General features: G+C 36.0%; 1 protein-coding gene across 1 annotated transcript in view; it reads left to right on the top strand.

Moving 5' to 3' along the window:
- The window catches only part of CFTR (CF transmembrane conductance regulator), a 181,549-nt gene that overhangs the window by 116,557 nt on the left and 49,728 nt on the right, over positions 1-15,264 (top strand). The window contains exons 19-21 of the mRNA XM_033193167.1: positions 1,908-2,058; positions 3,285-3,512; positions 6,623-6,723. Coding sequence (XP_033049058.1) covers positions 1,908-2,058; positions 3,285-3,512; positions 6,623-6,723 — 480 coding nt within the window. The remainder of the gene's footprint in view (positions 1-1,907; positions 2,059-3,284; positions 3,513-6,622; positions 6,724-15,264) is intronic.

Below are 15,264 nucleotides of genomic sequence, written 5' to 3'. Positions count from 1 at the left end.
TTTTATGCCAATTTGAATCATTTCTGCTCAACGTGTTTATTTTTTGTTTGTTTTTGAATTGAGATGGAGTCTCACTCTGTCGCCCAGGCTGGAGTGCAGTGGTGCAATCTTGGCTCAATGCAACCTCTGCCTCCTGGGTTCAAGCGATTCTCTTGTGTCAGCCTCCAGAGTAGCTGGGATTACAGGTGCCCACCACCATGCCTGGCTAATTTTTGTATTATTAGTAGAGATAGGATTTCACCACATTGACCAGGCTGGTCTTCAACTCCTGACCTCAAGTGATCCACCTGCCTCAGCCTCTTAAAGTGCTGGAATTACAGGTGTTAGCCACTGCACCTGGCCCGGTTCAACTTTTAATGCTAAGATTCATTTGTTGTTCTTTCACAAATGATTAAGCAGAGGTCTTTTATATTAATTTACCTATTTTATTTGTAAGAGAGTCTCATATTAAGGGAGCATAATATACGGCAATCCAAATACAGTACAAATTTGGTTAATTTTGATTTTGTTAAATGATTAATCACAGGGGTCCTTTAAATTGTGAGCTCCTCTGATTATACTTAATTGTGTTATACCTCCGGTTATCCTTAATTTCAAACAAATGAAATTTAATTATATTCATGACATTTCAGAAGCAGATCTGTTGCACAAAATATAGCATACCTATAAGTTTTCTTTTTTAAGAAATATTTCTGTTCACTCTATTTTCTATTACTTTTCTCTTTAAAATTTTTAATTTTATTGTGGCAAGTCCACTTAACATGAGGTTTACCCTCTTAACAGATTTTTATATGTAAAATACAATATTGTTCACCATGGGCAAAATGTTGCATGGCAGATCTCTGGAACTTACTCATTTTGCACTCCTGAAATTTTATACCTGTTGATTAGTAACTCCCCATTTCCCTCTCTCCCCTGTCCTGTTGCCCATGGTTCCGTTCTTTGCTTCTTTGAGTTTGAGTATTTTGATATCTCATATAATCTTCATTCTATTTTCTAACTTTTGACAATGTTCTGACAAATTTGCTTTCTGGATTGGAGCACTGTATAGTGAAAATTGAAAATCGGGATTATTTTCTGCAGATTCCTACTATTTTACCCTGAGCAGACACTTATCTTGAAGGGTCTCAGGTTTGTCACTTGTAGAATGGGGAATATAAACCTAATAAGGGTCCCTTTCAGTTCTAAAGTTATATCAGTTGAAAATGCATGTGTCACTTAGGGAAACTGGCAGAGAACTGCCTCACTGAATAGCATACGGATGTTATAAAGTGTTTTTTTTTTTTTCCTTTCTGCTGACTGTTACTTTATTTACACTTTATTCAAATGGATTATTATGAAGTAAGTGTTGGCAGACTTTGTACCTTTTAAAAATGTATGTATTTGGTGTAATGTAAAAATATGGAATTTGTTAAGTATGATTTATTTCAATGTTAAGCATGAGAAAATATGCTCCAAAGGGTTAGATAGCTTGCCTAAATGGCAAGCTTGTATTTCAAGCAGAACTTTCTGAATCAAAAGACTCCAAGATGAACGCCCAACTTTCAAAAACTGTCTAACCAAAATAAATCCTAAGATTCACCTTCATACTAAAATTATTTAAAAATAGTTTATTTTAAATTAATATTCACTTAAAATGTATTTATCATACAATACTTTAAAGTGCCTGGGAAATGAACATATCCCAAGATCAAAGAACACCATTTTTCAAAACTTCAAAAATGTTATCAGTGACCTGAACAATTTTTAAAATTTTCATAGAGCCTATGAAAAATGTACTTGCAAATGGCTACTTTCCAACTAGGAATAGAATGGGGAGAGTATTTAGAAATAAATCACTGACATACTTTGTCCACTTTGCAATGTGAAAACGTTTACTCACAAACATGTTTTCTTCGATCTTGCAGTTGTTATTAATTGTGATTGGAGCTATAGCAGTTGTCGCAGTTTTACAACCCTACATCTTTGTTGCAACAGTGCCAGTGATAGTGGCTTTTATTATGTTGAGAGCATATTTCCTCCAAACCTCACAGCAACTCAAACAACTGGAATCTGAAGGTATGACAGTGAATGTGTGATATTCATCTTGGAAAAAAGCTACGAGAGCTATTTGAGATTCTTTATTGTTAATCTACTTTTCAAAAAAATTTCTGCTTTTAAACTTTCATATCATATAACAATAATTTTTTTCTACATGTGTATGTCTATAAAAGGAAATTGTATTACAAAGTACACATGGATTGTTTTTCTTAATTAACGGCCATGTGACTTCATTTTGGTTTTAAAATGGGTATATAGAATCTTACCACAGTTGGTGTACAGGACATTCATTTATAATAAACTTATATCAATTAAATTTAAAAAATGATAGTGCTGCTATTACTAAAGGTTTCTCTGGGCTCCCAAATGATACTTGACCAAATTTGTCCCTTTGACTTTTTGTCTTCAGATACCCTTCCTTCATGTATTGGCGCTGCCATTTCGTGTTCCCCCAAACTCTACTTGAGCTGTTAGGGAATCACATTTTGCAGTGACAGCCTTAGTGTTGGTGCATTTTCAGGCAATAATTTTTCAGTATATTTCTGCTTTGTAGGTTATTAGCTAAATCAAGTCACATAAACTTCCTTTTTTTTTTTTTTTTTTTTTGAGACGGAGTCTTGCTCTGTCGCCCGGGCTGGAGTGCAGTGGCCGGATCTCAGCTCACTGCAAGCTCCGCCTCCCGGATTCCCGCCATTCTCCTGCCTCAGCCTCCCGAGTAGCTGGGACTATAGGCGCCCGCCACCTCGCCCGGCTAGTTTTTTGTATTTTTTAGTAGAGACGGGGTTTCACCGTGTTAGCCAGGATGGTCTCGATCTCCTGACCTCGTGATTCGCCCGTCTCGGCCTCCCACAGTGCTGGGATTACAGGCTTGAGCCACCGCGCCCGGCCCACATAAACTTCCTTAATGTAGATACTTGAAAAAATTGTCTTAACATTTTTTTCAGTAATAATTAATTTAGAATTAGCCAGAAAATTCCCAGTGGTAGCCAAGAAAAAGGAATAAATATTGGTGGTGATTTTTTAAGTTCCCATCTCTGGTAGCCAAGTAAAAAAGGAGGGTAACTCATTAATACAATAACAAATCACATCTCTTCAAAGAATGGCACCAGTGTGAAAAAATCTTGTTAACCAATGACATTTGCGATATGATTACTCTAATTTAGTCTTTTTCAGGTACATCGTGTTATGAAATTACATTCTGTGTTTATGTTATTTGCAATGTTTTCTATGGAAATATTTCACAGGCAGGAGTCCAATTTTCACTCATCTTGTTACAAGCTTAAAAGGACTATGGACACTTCGTGCCTTCGGACGGCAGCCTTACTTTGAAACTCTGTTCCACAAAGCTCTGAATTTACATACTGCCAACTGGTTCTTGTACCTTTCAACACTGCGCTGGTTCCAAATGAGAATAGAAATGATTTTTGTCATCTTCTTCATTGCTGTTACCTTCATTTCCATTTTAACAACAGGTACTATGAACTGATTAATTTTAGCTAAGCATTTAGTCAAAACTTTGTCAATGAATAAAATGCTGCATTCTTATAGGTTATCAATTTTTGGTATCTTTAGAGTTTTTTTGGAGTTTAATAATTAACAGATTTGTTGGTTTATCATTGAACAAATGATTTATTTGAATTTCCATTGTTTTATTGTTGAACAAATAATTTACTTGAAGTTGGAGATATATATATATATATATATATATATAGTATTATCCCTGTTTTCACAGTTTTAAAAACCAAGGCACACAGATTGTCAGATAGCAATTCTGTGATTGAAGGGGAAAAAATGTCACCTCTTCATACTCATATTGATGAAGAGTCCTAGCTTCAAAATTAATAGATCTCTAAAGAAGGGAAATGAAGCATCTGCATTCACGCGCACACACACACACACACACACACACACACACAGTTCCGCTTGTCAGTAAGTGTTGGTTTTTAAATCTCTACTAGGTAAAATTTGTTACCTAATTGCGAATTTTGCACAAAGTAAAACTGTCACAGAAAAGAAACGAAGTGTCATGTTTTTCAAAAGAAAAAAAAAAAAGAAAAAGTGCCATGTTTTTTAAATACAAATGTTCTGGATTGATTTTAGGATCTTTAGTGAAAAACAAAGTATTTCATAATAAGTAAAATAAAAATCTATGTAGGTAAATTTGTTTTCTCTAATTTAAGAATTTGAATTTCTGAGTGTTTATGATAAGTGTTGAAGTAAGTTGTTTTATGTGACAGTGAATATTGGCAGAGTAAATGCCAAATCAATGCCAAATCTGGGGGATTATTTGATTGTAGGAACAGAATTCTGCTCAAACCAAAAGCAGGCATTTGTTGGAGTTACAGGAAGGCCTCAAGGAACACAGAGAAGGTGGTGCCATTTGACTCTTAAAGAAGCTGGAACAGGCACAAGAGAGTCAGCTGCTTCTTCTTGAGCCTGTATCTGTCCTGGGTCCATTCCTTTCTGTGACTGCTTCATTCCTTTCTTTCTCTAAAGACTGGTTTTCCTGATGTACCAGGGCTATGCCACATTGACTTTATGTAGTGTCTCTATTCTGGTCTCCTGAATTAACTGGCTTTCCTGGTGTACCAGAGCTATGCCACATTGACTTTATGTAGTGTCTCCATTCTGACCTCCTGAATCAACTGGTTTTCCTGGTGTACCAGGGCTATGCCACATTGACTTTATGTAGTGTCTCCATTCTGGCCTCCTGAATTAACTGGTTTTCCTGGTGTACCAGGCTATGCCACATTGACTTTATGTAGTGTCTCCATTCTGGCCTCCTGAATTAACTGGCTTTCCTGGTGTACCACGGCTATGCCACATTGACTTTATGTAGTGTCTCCATTCTGGCCTCCTGAATTAACTGGTTTTCCTGGTGTACCAGGGCTATGCCACATTGACTTTATGTAGTGTCTCCATTCTGGCCTCCTGAATTAACAGGAGAACTCCTCTGTACAATTGCAAAGTCCTGGAGAGAACAGAAAACCAGTTCCTTTTGGCTCAGGGGTCCACCTGCAGTCTACTCCACTGCTATGAGGATAGTGGGTTCGCCACCTTTGTTGTTCTCTCAGCTAGGGCAGTGGGAAATGACTCTATGCAAGGAATATACATGGGCAGGCAAATGTACTAATCCTCATCAGTACTGCAATTTTAGGCAACTTTAAAAAATTCTTTTAAGTTATTTGAAAATGGGATCAAAGAAGGCTGAATTACATAAATGAAGATTTGTTAACAATTAATTCAAACCAATATAACACATGCTATAACATGGTTGAGTGTGATTGAGTCTTGATTTATTAGGGGCAATAATTAAAACATTTAACAATCATTATCATACAGAACTTACCAATCAAATTAGATGCTCAGCCAGAGTGGATGTTGGTCACCCAGCTATTATTATCCCTGGCTCGACTGGTCTTCAGCTGTGTTAACTTGCAAACGTTAATTAGCTCTCTAAGCCCCTCATTTTCCTCAAGTGTAAATAGACACAATAATATTACCTATTCCATAGGTGTGGGTGAATAGTAAATGGGATGATTTGTCCAAAACACTTAGTATAGTGCCTGGCCCATGGTAAATACTAAATAAATGTTATCTGACTTATTATTATTAAAATTTTATCTTCTCATCTTGACCTTCAGAACAAGCAATATATTGGGGTCTAGATAAATCTAACCTATATGAAAATAATTTAGTATTACATACAGATATATGCTGTGTATATTATGCCTTCTGTTAGAGGAATTGCAGAAACAAAAATTTCAATTAATAATAAGATGCATTATTTCTCCCAACTGTAGAACCTTTTGACAATTTTATCATGCATTACAGGTGTAAGATCTCTCAATTGGGACTTGATAGTTTATAATAATTTAAGAACATTCCTCTTAGAGAATTTTTATGACCATAATACTGAATACTTATGAGTTTTAATTAGCGATCCTTTTTAGCCCTTAAACAAACATTTATTGTAATTAAACACTTAGGTATCATTCTTCCCAGGTGCACTAATCTTTTTTTTTCTTTTTTTCTTTTTTTACATAGAGGGTATTATTTTCTCTTTCCAAATGGCAGACCTGTTAGTTTTCTGACTGTCGGGTGAAGTTCTAAGTCCATTTACTTCCCAACAGAATGCAATTAGCAAATGTCCTCCTTGCAAAGGCACAGAGCACATCTAAACATCTAAACATGCAGATGCTGTTTGGGCACACTATTCCCCTGCTTTTGGTTTCTTTGTAGAGGAGCTCATCTGGATACAGGATCTCATTTCGCCATTGCCCATTCTAATATTTGTTACTGTTATTACTTAGAGAATAATAGTAGAAGAGACAAATATGGTACCTACCCAATACCAACAACACCTCCAACATCAGTAACATTTTTTAAAAAGGGCAACACTTTCCTAATATTCTATCACTCTTTGATTTAAAATCCTGGTTGAATACTTACTATATGCAGAACATTATTCTGTTGGTAAATGATGTGATGAACTGAGACTTAAAAATTGTTAAAATCAGCATAAAATTGAAATGTAAATTTAATAACATGAGGTTCATTTATGTCTTTTGTGCATCTATAGGAGAAGGAGAAGGAACAGTTGGTATTATCCTGACTTTAGCCATGAATATCATGAGTACATTGCAGTGGGCTGTAAACTCCAGCATAGATGTGGATAGCTTGGTAAGTCATTATCATCTTTTTAACTTTTATGAAAAAATTCAGACAAGTAAAAAAGTATGAATAATAGCATGAGGAAGAACTATATACCCTATATTGAACTTAACCAATAAAACATTACAGGTAAATTGAGGGTCACTCTGTATCTTTCATTAAATCCTTATCTCTTCTTTCCTTCTCAAAAATAGCCACTATGAAGATCTAATATTGCAGTGAGCATTCTTTGATCTGTTTCCTTGTTCAGGATTTTCTAGGACCAATACTTGGGAGTTGTACTACTGGGTCATAGAATTCACCCATGCTTAACTGAGTGGTGCCAAATTGTCCTCTGGTCTGTTGTACTGACATATATCCCCATCAAGAGAGTGCAAGAGTTCTCATAGCTACATATCTTCAACAACACTTGGTGTCTGATAGATGTGAAGTGATTACTAAAAATGTAGGGCATGTGGATACATAATTATTGGCTTTTGCTGTTCTCTTACATTAATTTCTTATTCATGTTGATTACTCATTTGTCACCTAGATTGTTTTTTCTTCCTTAATTAATTTGTAGGAATTTATGAGTTATGGATTGATTGTCAGCTCTATACATTTCAAACATAATCCCTCAGTCAGTGGCTTGGCTTATAGAGTCTTTTGATGAAAAGAAGCTTTTAAGTTTAATAAAGTTCAATTTATTGTCTTTTCCTTTATGTTTTATGCTTTTGATATCTTTATTAAGAATTCCTTCCTTATCTTGGGTTCTCAAATTTAGCAGCATAACATTTTTATACTATTATTTAAATTTTTTCACATCATTTAGTGATAGTGCCTTTCTTATTCCTGAAGTGTTTATCTTTGCCTTCTCTCTTTCTGCTTGATAAATATTGCCACACCTGTGTATACTTTATTAGTGTGTACAAAGATCACATTTTAGTTGTGTTATTTCTCTCATTTTGGTTTTCTAGAGTGCAGAGCCATTAATATTATAGTAATGTTTGTGTGCTAATACCATATCAGGGGCACAAATCCCATTGCAGCAGGACTGAGAAATTAAAGGAAATGATACACATTTACCCATTTTTATTAAAAAAAAAACCAAATGCATAATTTTCAATCAGACTATGTGGTTGGTCTGGATAGCTTCATCATTGAATTTTTAAAGTATTTTTGTGCTACTGTGTTTAAAATTATTCATTCAGCACTGCTTTTGTAGATGGTTTAGAAACCCAAGTTAAGAATGACTCTGCAACAATATTATTATACTCTTTTTAAAATTATGTTTTTTGCTTAAGTTTCTTTCCTTGTTCTCTGAGACAGTGTTCATGTTCCCAAACCACACACAGTTATTCAGCTATAAAATCTGTATGATCAACTCCTGTCAGAACAAACAGCATTATAAAAAATATCTCCAGGGAAAAGAAAATCCTTTTAATGCTCTCTTCTGGTCCCTGTATCTTCTTATTTTCTTTAAGCATTTTCATAACACATTGAGCTGTAATTTAATCAGAACATGATTTATACTAAAGTTGATTTCTTTACCTCTAACTTTTTTTTTTAGTTTGATCAGCTCTCTTTAGCTTCTGTAGTTCTGTCTTTAATTACATTCCAGTATGCTTTTGGAGTTGGGTCTCATAAATGTATAGAAATGTTTCTGTTGGAAAACAGCAGGAGAATATTAAATGAATATCGTGCTTACATCTATTTAATTCTTTGCCCAACCTTCTACAACTTTGACTTTACATTTAAGCTCCTCATGCACTTACATGTTTCTTTACCTAAAAACATCTTTTCACCATGGATGTATACAATTCCTTTCTCTTTGCTGTATTAATTTTCTTGGTTTACATAGTAGCCTCTACACATTGATGTCAAAACCTCTGTTTGGTGCATTTCTACTCTGCATGTTCAATCTCCATGAAAGTTTCTGTAAGGCATTTTTATTCCTCTAGTTTTTCACATGTGCATCCTGGCTTTGTGACCTGTGCTTTGATATTGTGCCTTTCATCTTGTGGCACTGAAGGATCTTTGCAAGGACCTATTATGTTATAATACAGTCTATGAAAAGTATCAATGTTTGCATTTGATCACATTTAAAAAATCACATTCTTTTGTTTGAATATCAAAGTGAATATGTGAGTTATTTCCCTGCCAAATAGCACAAGTAGGCTTTCCTGGATGTTTATGGGCATTTATCTGGTTATTGATTCCCATCATAGTGCTGTTACCCATGCCATTGCTAAACTTATACAGTAACTTTTTTTGTTTTCACCTTGGCATATGTTGAGAGTAGGAAATAGATATGACTATGCCCTCAAATTTTACGTTTATATGATGTTAATCCCAAAGGCCCTTGTGACTTCTGAAGTAAAAACTCAGTGTTGTCATTTTACTTACTGAGTTGTTAACTGAATTTAGCATTGAGTTTACAATGGAGTAAACAAGGTGTTTAGTTTGATGTATACTTCTAGTTTTTCAGAAAAAAAATGTTTATACTTGGAAAGAATAGTTTATTTACCCAACTGGCCTAGTTTAGACAGGAACACAAAGTCAAATGTCAACAGAACTCTGAAGTTATAAAAATGACAGTGTGGCTTTTTTTTTTTTAACCTTCCACCTGGTGCTTATGCCCAAGTGCCTAGCTTTCTGTAGCTCTCAACTAATAAAGGTAATGCTTTGGTAACATTTAACCTCAAGTTGCATTGTGTCTATGATCACATATCTCAAATATTAGTACACAAAACTGTACAACAACCTTTTTTATTAGATTTTCCTATGAAATTCCTTATTATATTCCCTAAGATAGCTTTTTCCCACCTTCTTCTCTCTTCTCAGGTGCTCGAATAATTCCAACGCCTGCACTTTCAGCCAGTGACTTTATTATCTTTTTTTAAAAACTTAAAAAAATTTTTTGATGCAACCAGAAAGAATTTTCTCGTTTCTCTCCACCTGTTGCACCAGCCTACTGCACCTCTCCTCATGTACCACCTTCTGCCGGTGTTCTTGCTCCTATATTCAGGAGCAAGTAATATGCAATACGTACCTCTTCGTGGGACCTTTCTCATTAGCATAAAAATACTTTCCCTTGATCTCCAGCTACTATCCCGTTTCTTTGACCTATATATAGCAAAATATCTGAGAAAGGACAACTTTCCATCTTTTCCTCAACCTACTTCCGTTTTTTTCTCAATCCACTTTCATTTCATTGTTTTCCTCAACCCATTCTTTCCACAACCTACTTCATTTTATTTCCATCAGCACCATAACTCAGGATCAACATCTTGCCAGAGCCAATTTCCTTGTCTCCATTAATAGCTCCAGCAGTATTTATGCCATGGACAAGTTCTTCTTGTGATACGTTCTCTCTTGCTTCCGTGACACTTCTCTCACTTCATTTTCCTTCTACCTCTCTGGCTTCTTCTTGGTCCCTTTTCCTGGCCCCTTCTCTCTTTCAGATCTCTAAACATCAACTATATCTCAGCCCTGTTCTACTGACACTCTCTAGCTGTTATTTTCTAAACCCATGCTTCAGAAACCGTCTCTTGATGAATCTTGGAAGGCCGAGGCAGGCGGATCACTTGAGGTCAGGAGTTTGAGACCAGCCTGGCCAACATGGTGAAACCCCATTTCTCCTAAAAATACAAAAATTACCTGGCCATGGTGGCATGCACCCAGCTACTAGAGAGGCTGAGGCACGAGAATTGCTTGAACCTGGGAGGTGGAGGTTGCAGTGAGCCGAGATCACACCACTGCACTCCAGCCTGCGCGATAGAGGAGACTCCATCACAAAGACACACACAAAGAAAATAAACCATCTCTTGATGAATCATGAATTTGTATCTCTAGTTTAGACCTCTATCCTGCTCTCTAAATGTGTATCCAACTATCATCTTGACGCCACCATATGTTCATAAAACACAATTATAGAGTGTCTTTCAGTAGGCTTGACATTTTAAGGCATGAGTTTCTGTTCAATATCTCCTTAAAATATACCCAGGGTCTCAGGAGACTATTAAAACAGGACAAAGCTTCTATTCTACTTACTAATGTGTCTGGCCTTATTTGGCAGGTTGGATAAAAAGTCATCTGAACATTGTCACTTTATGAATAATATAGTTTAATAGTTTGTGAATCACCCCTGTAATTTAATAAATAGTAAAATTATCAGAATCTAATTTAATAATTCCTGTTGGAACACCCCATGTTAGGGGATTTCCAGTTATTTCAATTGATATCTCAATGTTTTAAAAAGTATTTATTTCTATTAATAATTCACTCTTTATTTTGACATAAATTGTGGCTATCTATCTCTGTTCATTTCAATTGTATTTCTCATACCATTCTATAGATGGGGTGAAAAGAAAAGTGTTGATTTTTTAAAACTCCATACCTCAAATACTATATGAATTTATAGTTGTTATTGCTAAAGCAATTATCTTATATTTTTTCCTCCAAAACAAAGTTGTGTGCTGGTTTATTTTCTTTGGACTCATAAGATGCCTTCAATTTTTGGTAACATAAGTCTTCTCTTTCTCCTATTCTTAGCTATTTAAGTGTTATGTAACTTAAATAAGCACTTAAGATTTCTATCTGTATGAATAAATAAAGATTAAATAAATCAGATCTAGAAAGGGTGACAAGGTGATGCTTCAAACTGAACCACACCAAGCCATCTAGCGACTGATAAATTACTCACACTCATAGTCACATTGTTGGAAAGAAGCCATTGACAATTCAGTTTGTTTCAAGACTGTCTACCACATAATGGGCACAACTAAAAGACTACTTTTTGTCTTTTACTGTTTGTTTTGTTGATCAAGTGACTGATTGTACAATGACCAACAAGAAGTCTGATGTGTAGAGAAAAGGGGAACCTGGCTTTTCTGCCTTACTCCTGTTGCCTAATTCTGAGCATGTGAATATTATTCTGTTTCTTTAATTCTCCCAAAGAAGCAGCAGATAAACCATCCCTGTTTCTGTTAGCTGTCTACCCTGTTCAACTTTGTGTTTCTGACAACATAAGAAGAAGAAAGCCACCAGTGTGAGCAGGGAAGGCAATGAATCTGCAAGGCTTGTGGATAGATTTCTGTTAGTGAGGCTCTAGAAAATCTTCCAAGATTGATGCAATCTGAGAAGAGTTTTCTGTCAATAGAAACTCCAGAGGTTTCTCCGTTGTCCTTTTATTGTCTGTGTTTGTTTTGGGTTCCAGTAAAGATCAAGTGACTGATTGTATAATGACCAACAAGAAACCTGATGTGTGGAGAAAAGGGGTACCTGGCTTTTCTGCATTACTCCTGGTGCTTAATTTTCTTGTACTGAAAGTAGTTTTTGCTGTAAGAATCTGAGGGGAGGAGTCATTTCTTCAATTTTTTTTGGTCTCCTTTTAATGGTTTCTTGATCATGTCTATCTTTGTTTTTCTGTTTCCACAAGTCTTTGTGGTATATTTTCCCCTCATGACCTCTGTCTCAAGACTTCCTTCCATCCATCTCTTCTCAATGCATCCTGTAGAGTATCTGTGGTAAGAGCCCTGCATTCCATTCTGGCCTTGCTACATGTGGCCTTGGGCAAGTCCTAGACTCCTTGAGGGCCTTATTTTTCTCATTTGTAAAATGAAACAGTTTGGTGAGAAGTTTTCTAAGGTTCCTTCCAGCTTTGACAATCTCTCTCTTCTAGATCTTTTTCCTGTGAAAAATTTCAAATCTTGATTAGCGTGTAGGCGGGTATTATTCCACATCCTGACAGGAATCACATTTCTGCTACTATCCCTGAATGCTAGAGTCCATTGATTAAGTTATTCACTGCTGCAATTATCAGACCTGATCGAAGAACTCTGAACCAGTGTGTAACTAGAACTAACAAATGAAATGCCATTATGATGTTCTAGAGTCTTGAATTAGTAGAAGAGGTTTAACAAGAACCTTAAGAGATTGCTGGAATGTTAAAAACAAACAAACAAAAAAGGTTGAAAGGTTTAGAAAATTCACGGGGCTTTGTGCCTATCATTTTTCTTCCTGGGTTTAGATAATCTCATTTTTGCAATGAAGGAATGAATTAGATCACAAGTTCTCATCCTAGTAGCACATGCGGAATCTTCATAAAAACACAGAGTAGCCAGGTGTGGTGGCTCATGCCTATAATTCCAGCACTTTGGGAGGCTGGGGCAGGTGGATCACTTGAGAACAGGAGTTGAAGACCAGGCTGGCCAACATGGCAAAACCCTGTCTCTACTAAAAATACAAAAATTAGCCAGACACATGCCTCCCAGCTACCGGGCAGGCTGAGGCAAAAGAATCCATTGAACCCCGGAGATGGAGGTTGCAGTGAGCCAAGATAGCTCCACTGCACTCCAGCCTGGTGACAGAGTGAAACTCTGTCTCAAACAAAACAAAACAAAACAAAACAAAACAAAAACACAGACTACTCAGGGTCCACTAAAACCAGTAAAGTCAGTTCTCTTGGTAGGGGGCAGGGTGACTGAGTATGATGTTTGTCATTTTAAAAGTGCTCCAGGTGATTCTAGTGTGTATCAAGCAAGACTGGTGAACCACTAAACTACATGCTAAGACTCATTTTAGCTCTGATTTTCTGTGAGTCAAAGGCTAAGATAGTAAATATTTTCAGCTTTGTGGGCTGTGTTGTCTTTATGACAACTCAACTCAGTGTTTGTAGGGCAAAGCAGCTGTACATAATATGTAAACTAATGGGAGTAGCTACATGTGTCCTGTGGGTCATAGTTTTGCTGACCCCGGTCTATGTCATAGAATTTCCTTTTGAATTGATGGACCACCAGCAAATGACTTTTGTCCTATATCAATCAATGATACATACATAAATCTCTACAAGGCATGTAAAGGATGAGGCTTAGTGACAGAGTAATTTGGGGAAGATACAATATTGCAAAATTCTGATGTTTGGAGAAAAATCATATTAAAATAGTGAAAACTGTGAGAAGGTATTTTGATTTGTTGTTTTGGATTCCTCTTTTTGCAAATTCTTTTGAAATATTTTCAGCAGAAGCCACATAAATCCAATTGCATTCACCAAGCTAGACTGTAATTAAGCTCCAGAGTAAGTAATAGATGTGATGAGTGATGTCTGAGCTGTTACATGGAAGAGTAAGTTTGAGTCTTCATTTGCCCATTTACACACTTAGTACCATGTTTACCAAAGTTCTTAGTTATTGAAAATAGGCACCTGCATATTTTGAAACCTTGGTATTAACTTGGGATATGCCTTTTGTCATGTTGCAAATAGGTTTTGTTTCTGTTTTGTGAAGATCACCGTCTCTGTCACTTCTAATAGAAAAAGTGACACTGACTTCTCAAGTGATTTGACACAGGTTAAAATATGTAAACCGTTTCTGTAGAGAGCAAGCTGTAATAATATACTTAAGGGCTAGGTTTATAGTATAATATAAGTAACTCGTTTATGCTGTTAATAATTTATAGCAACATGGCACTTGACTGACTTTTTATGTGCTCTAGTCATGTAAGTAATAGATGTAGAAACGTAGACCAGAGTTTCAAGAACATGTTTTGGGCAGAGTCTGTTTTCTTGCTATTATCTCTTAGGTTTATGTTCATGGCCTAAAGATTATGCTAATGCATCTAACTTGGCTTTGGATGTCAGGTCTGTGTTAGCGAGTATTGAAAAGCATAGTTTTTGCCTACTGGGAAGGATTTATGATTTAAAAGCCCTAAATCTCCCCTTTTATATACTTCATACTTAAAAAATTTTTCCTGTGAAATGTGTGACTTTTTTACATTGTGCCTGTTTTCTAGATGACTCTCTTCATATTTATTTCTTGCAATCCTTCAATAACTATCAGTCATGAAGTCTCTTTATAGTGTTGCCAGCCAGATCTCAGGTGTGTGAAGTGCATTTTCTATTATGGCTTTTGGGGTATGATGACACATAGTTTGGGTGTTAATGCCTAATCTAGATGTGCTGGCTTCTGAACAATCAAAAGGATGAAAGGAAATAGAACAAATATTTTTGTGAGGGAGAGGAGTCTGGCTTCTTGACTTATTCTAGAAAAAGCCTGTAAGCCTCCTCTTCCCTCTTTGTCACACAAAGTGAAAAGGAAAGTCAAGAATTATTTTCTTCTTGGCTTAAATGCATCCTTTTTAAAGTAAGACTGAGATTAGGCTGTGAAACTATCTTTTTGTCAAGACTGTCATAATCCCAAAACACCTTGTTCTTCTAATGCTTAGGTTAGTTTGAACTTTGACCATTTTTATAAAGATAGTGAGGTCCAGTTTTAAGGACTGACCCCTTCTCAAGGGGCTCAGAAGAGGTTTTGGAGAATAATAAAATTAAATAATGAAACCAAGAATTTAAACCAGATGATGATCCTTAAGAAAAATTCTCATCAAATTTGGGCTAAACTCTAATGTACAGAGGTCTGCACAAATTATGTCACGTTTTCTTTCCCACAAATGAAGAATGGGGTTCATTGTGTCATTGGTTGGGTCTCATTTTGGCTTCATCTTCTATATCTCAAAGTCTAAGAAAAGTGCTCCTACCGAAGTGGGTGTTGGCTATCATGAGACTTTGCTGCT

This window comes from Trachypithecus francoisi, unplaced genomic scaffold, assembly GCF_009764315.1.
Source record: "Trachypithecus francoisi isolate TF-2019V2 unplaced genomic scaffold, Tfra_2.0 Lachesis_group4, whole genome shotgun sequence".
Classification (NCBI taxonomy): Eukaryota; Metazoa; Chordata; class Mammalia; order Primates; family Cercopithecidae; genus Trachypithecus; species Trachypithecus francoisi.
Note: the sequence above shows the minus strand (reverse complement) of the source record. Positions and strands in the feature narration are given on the sequence as shown.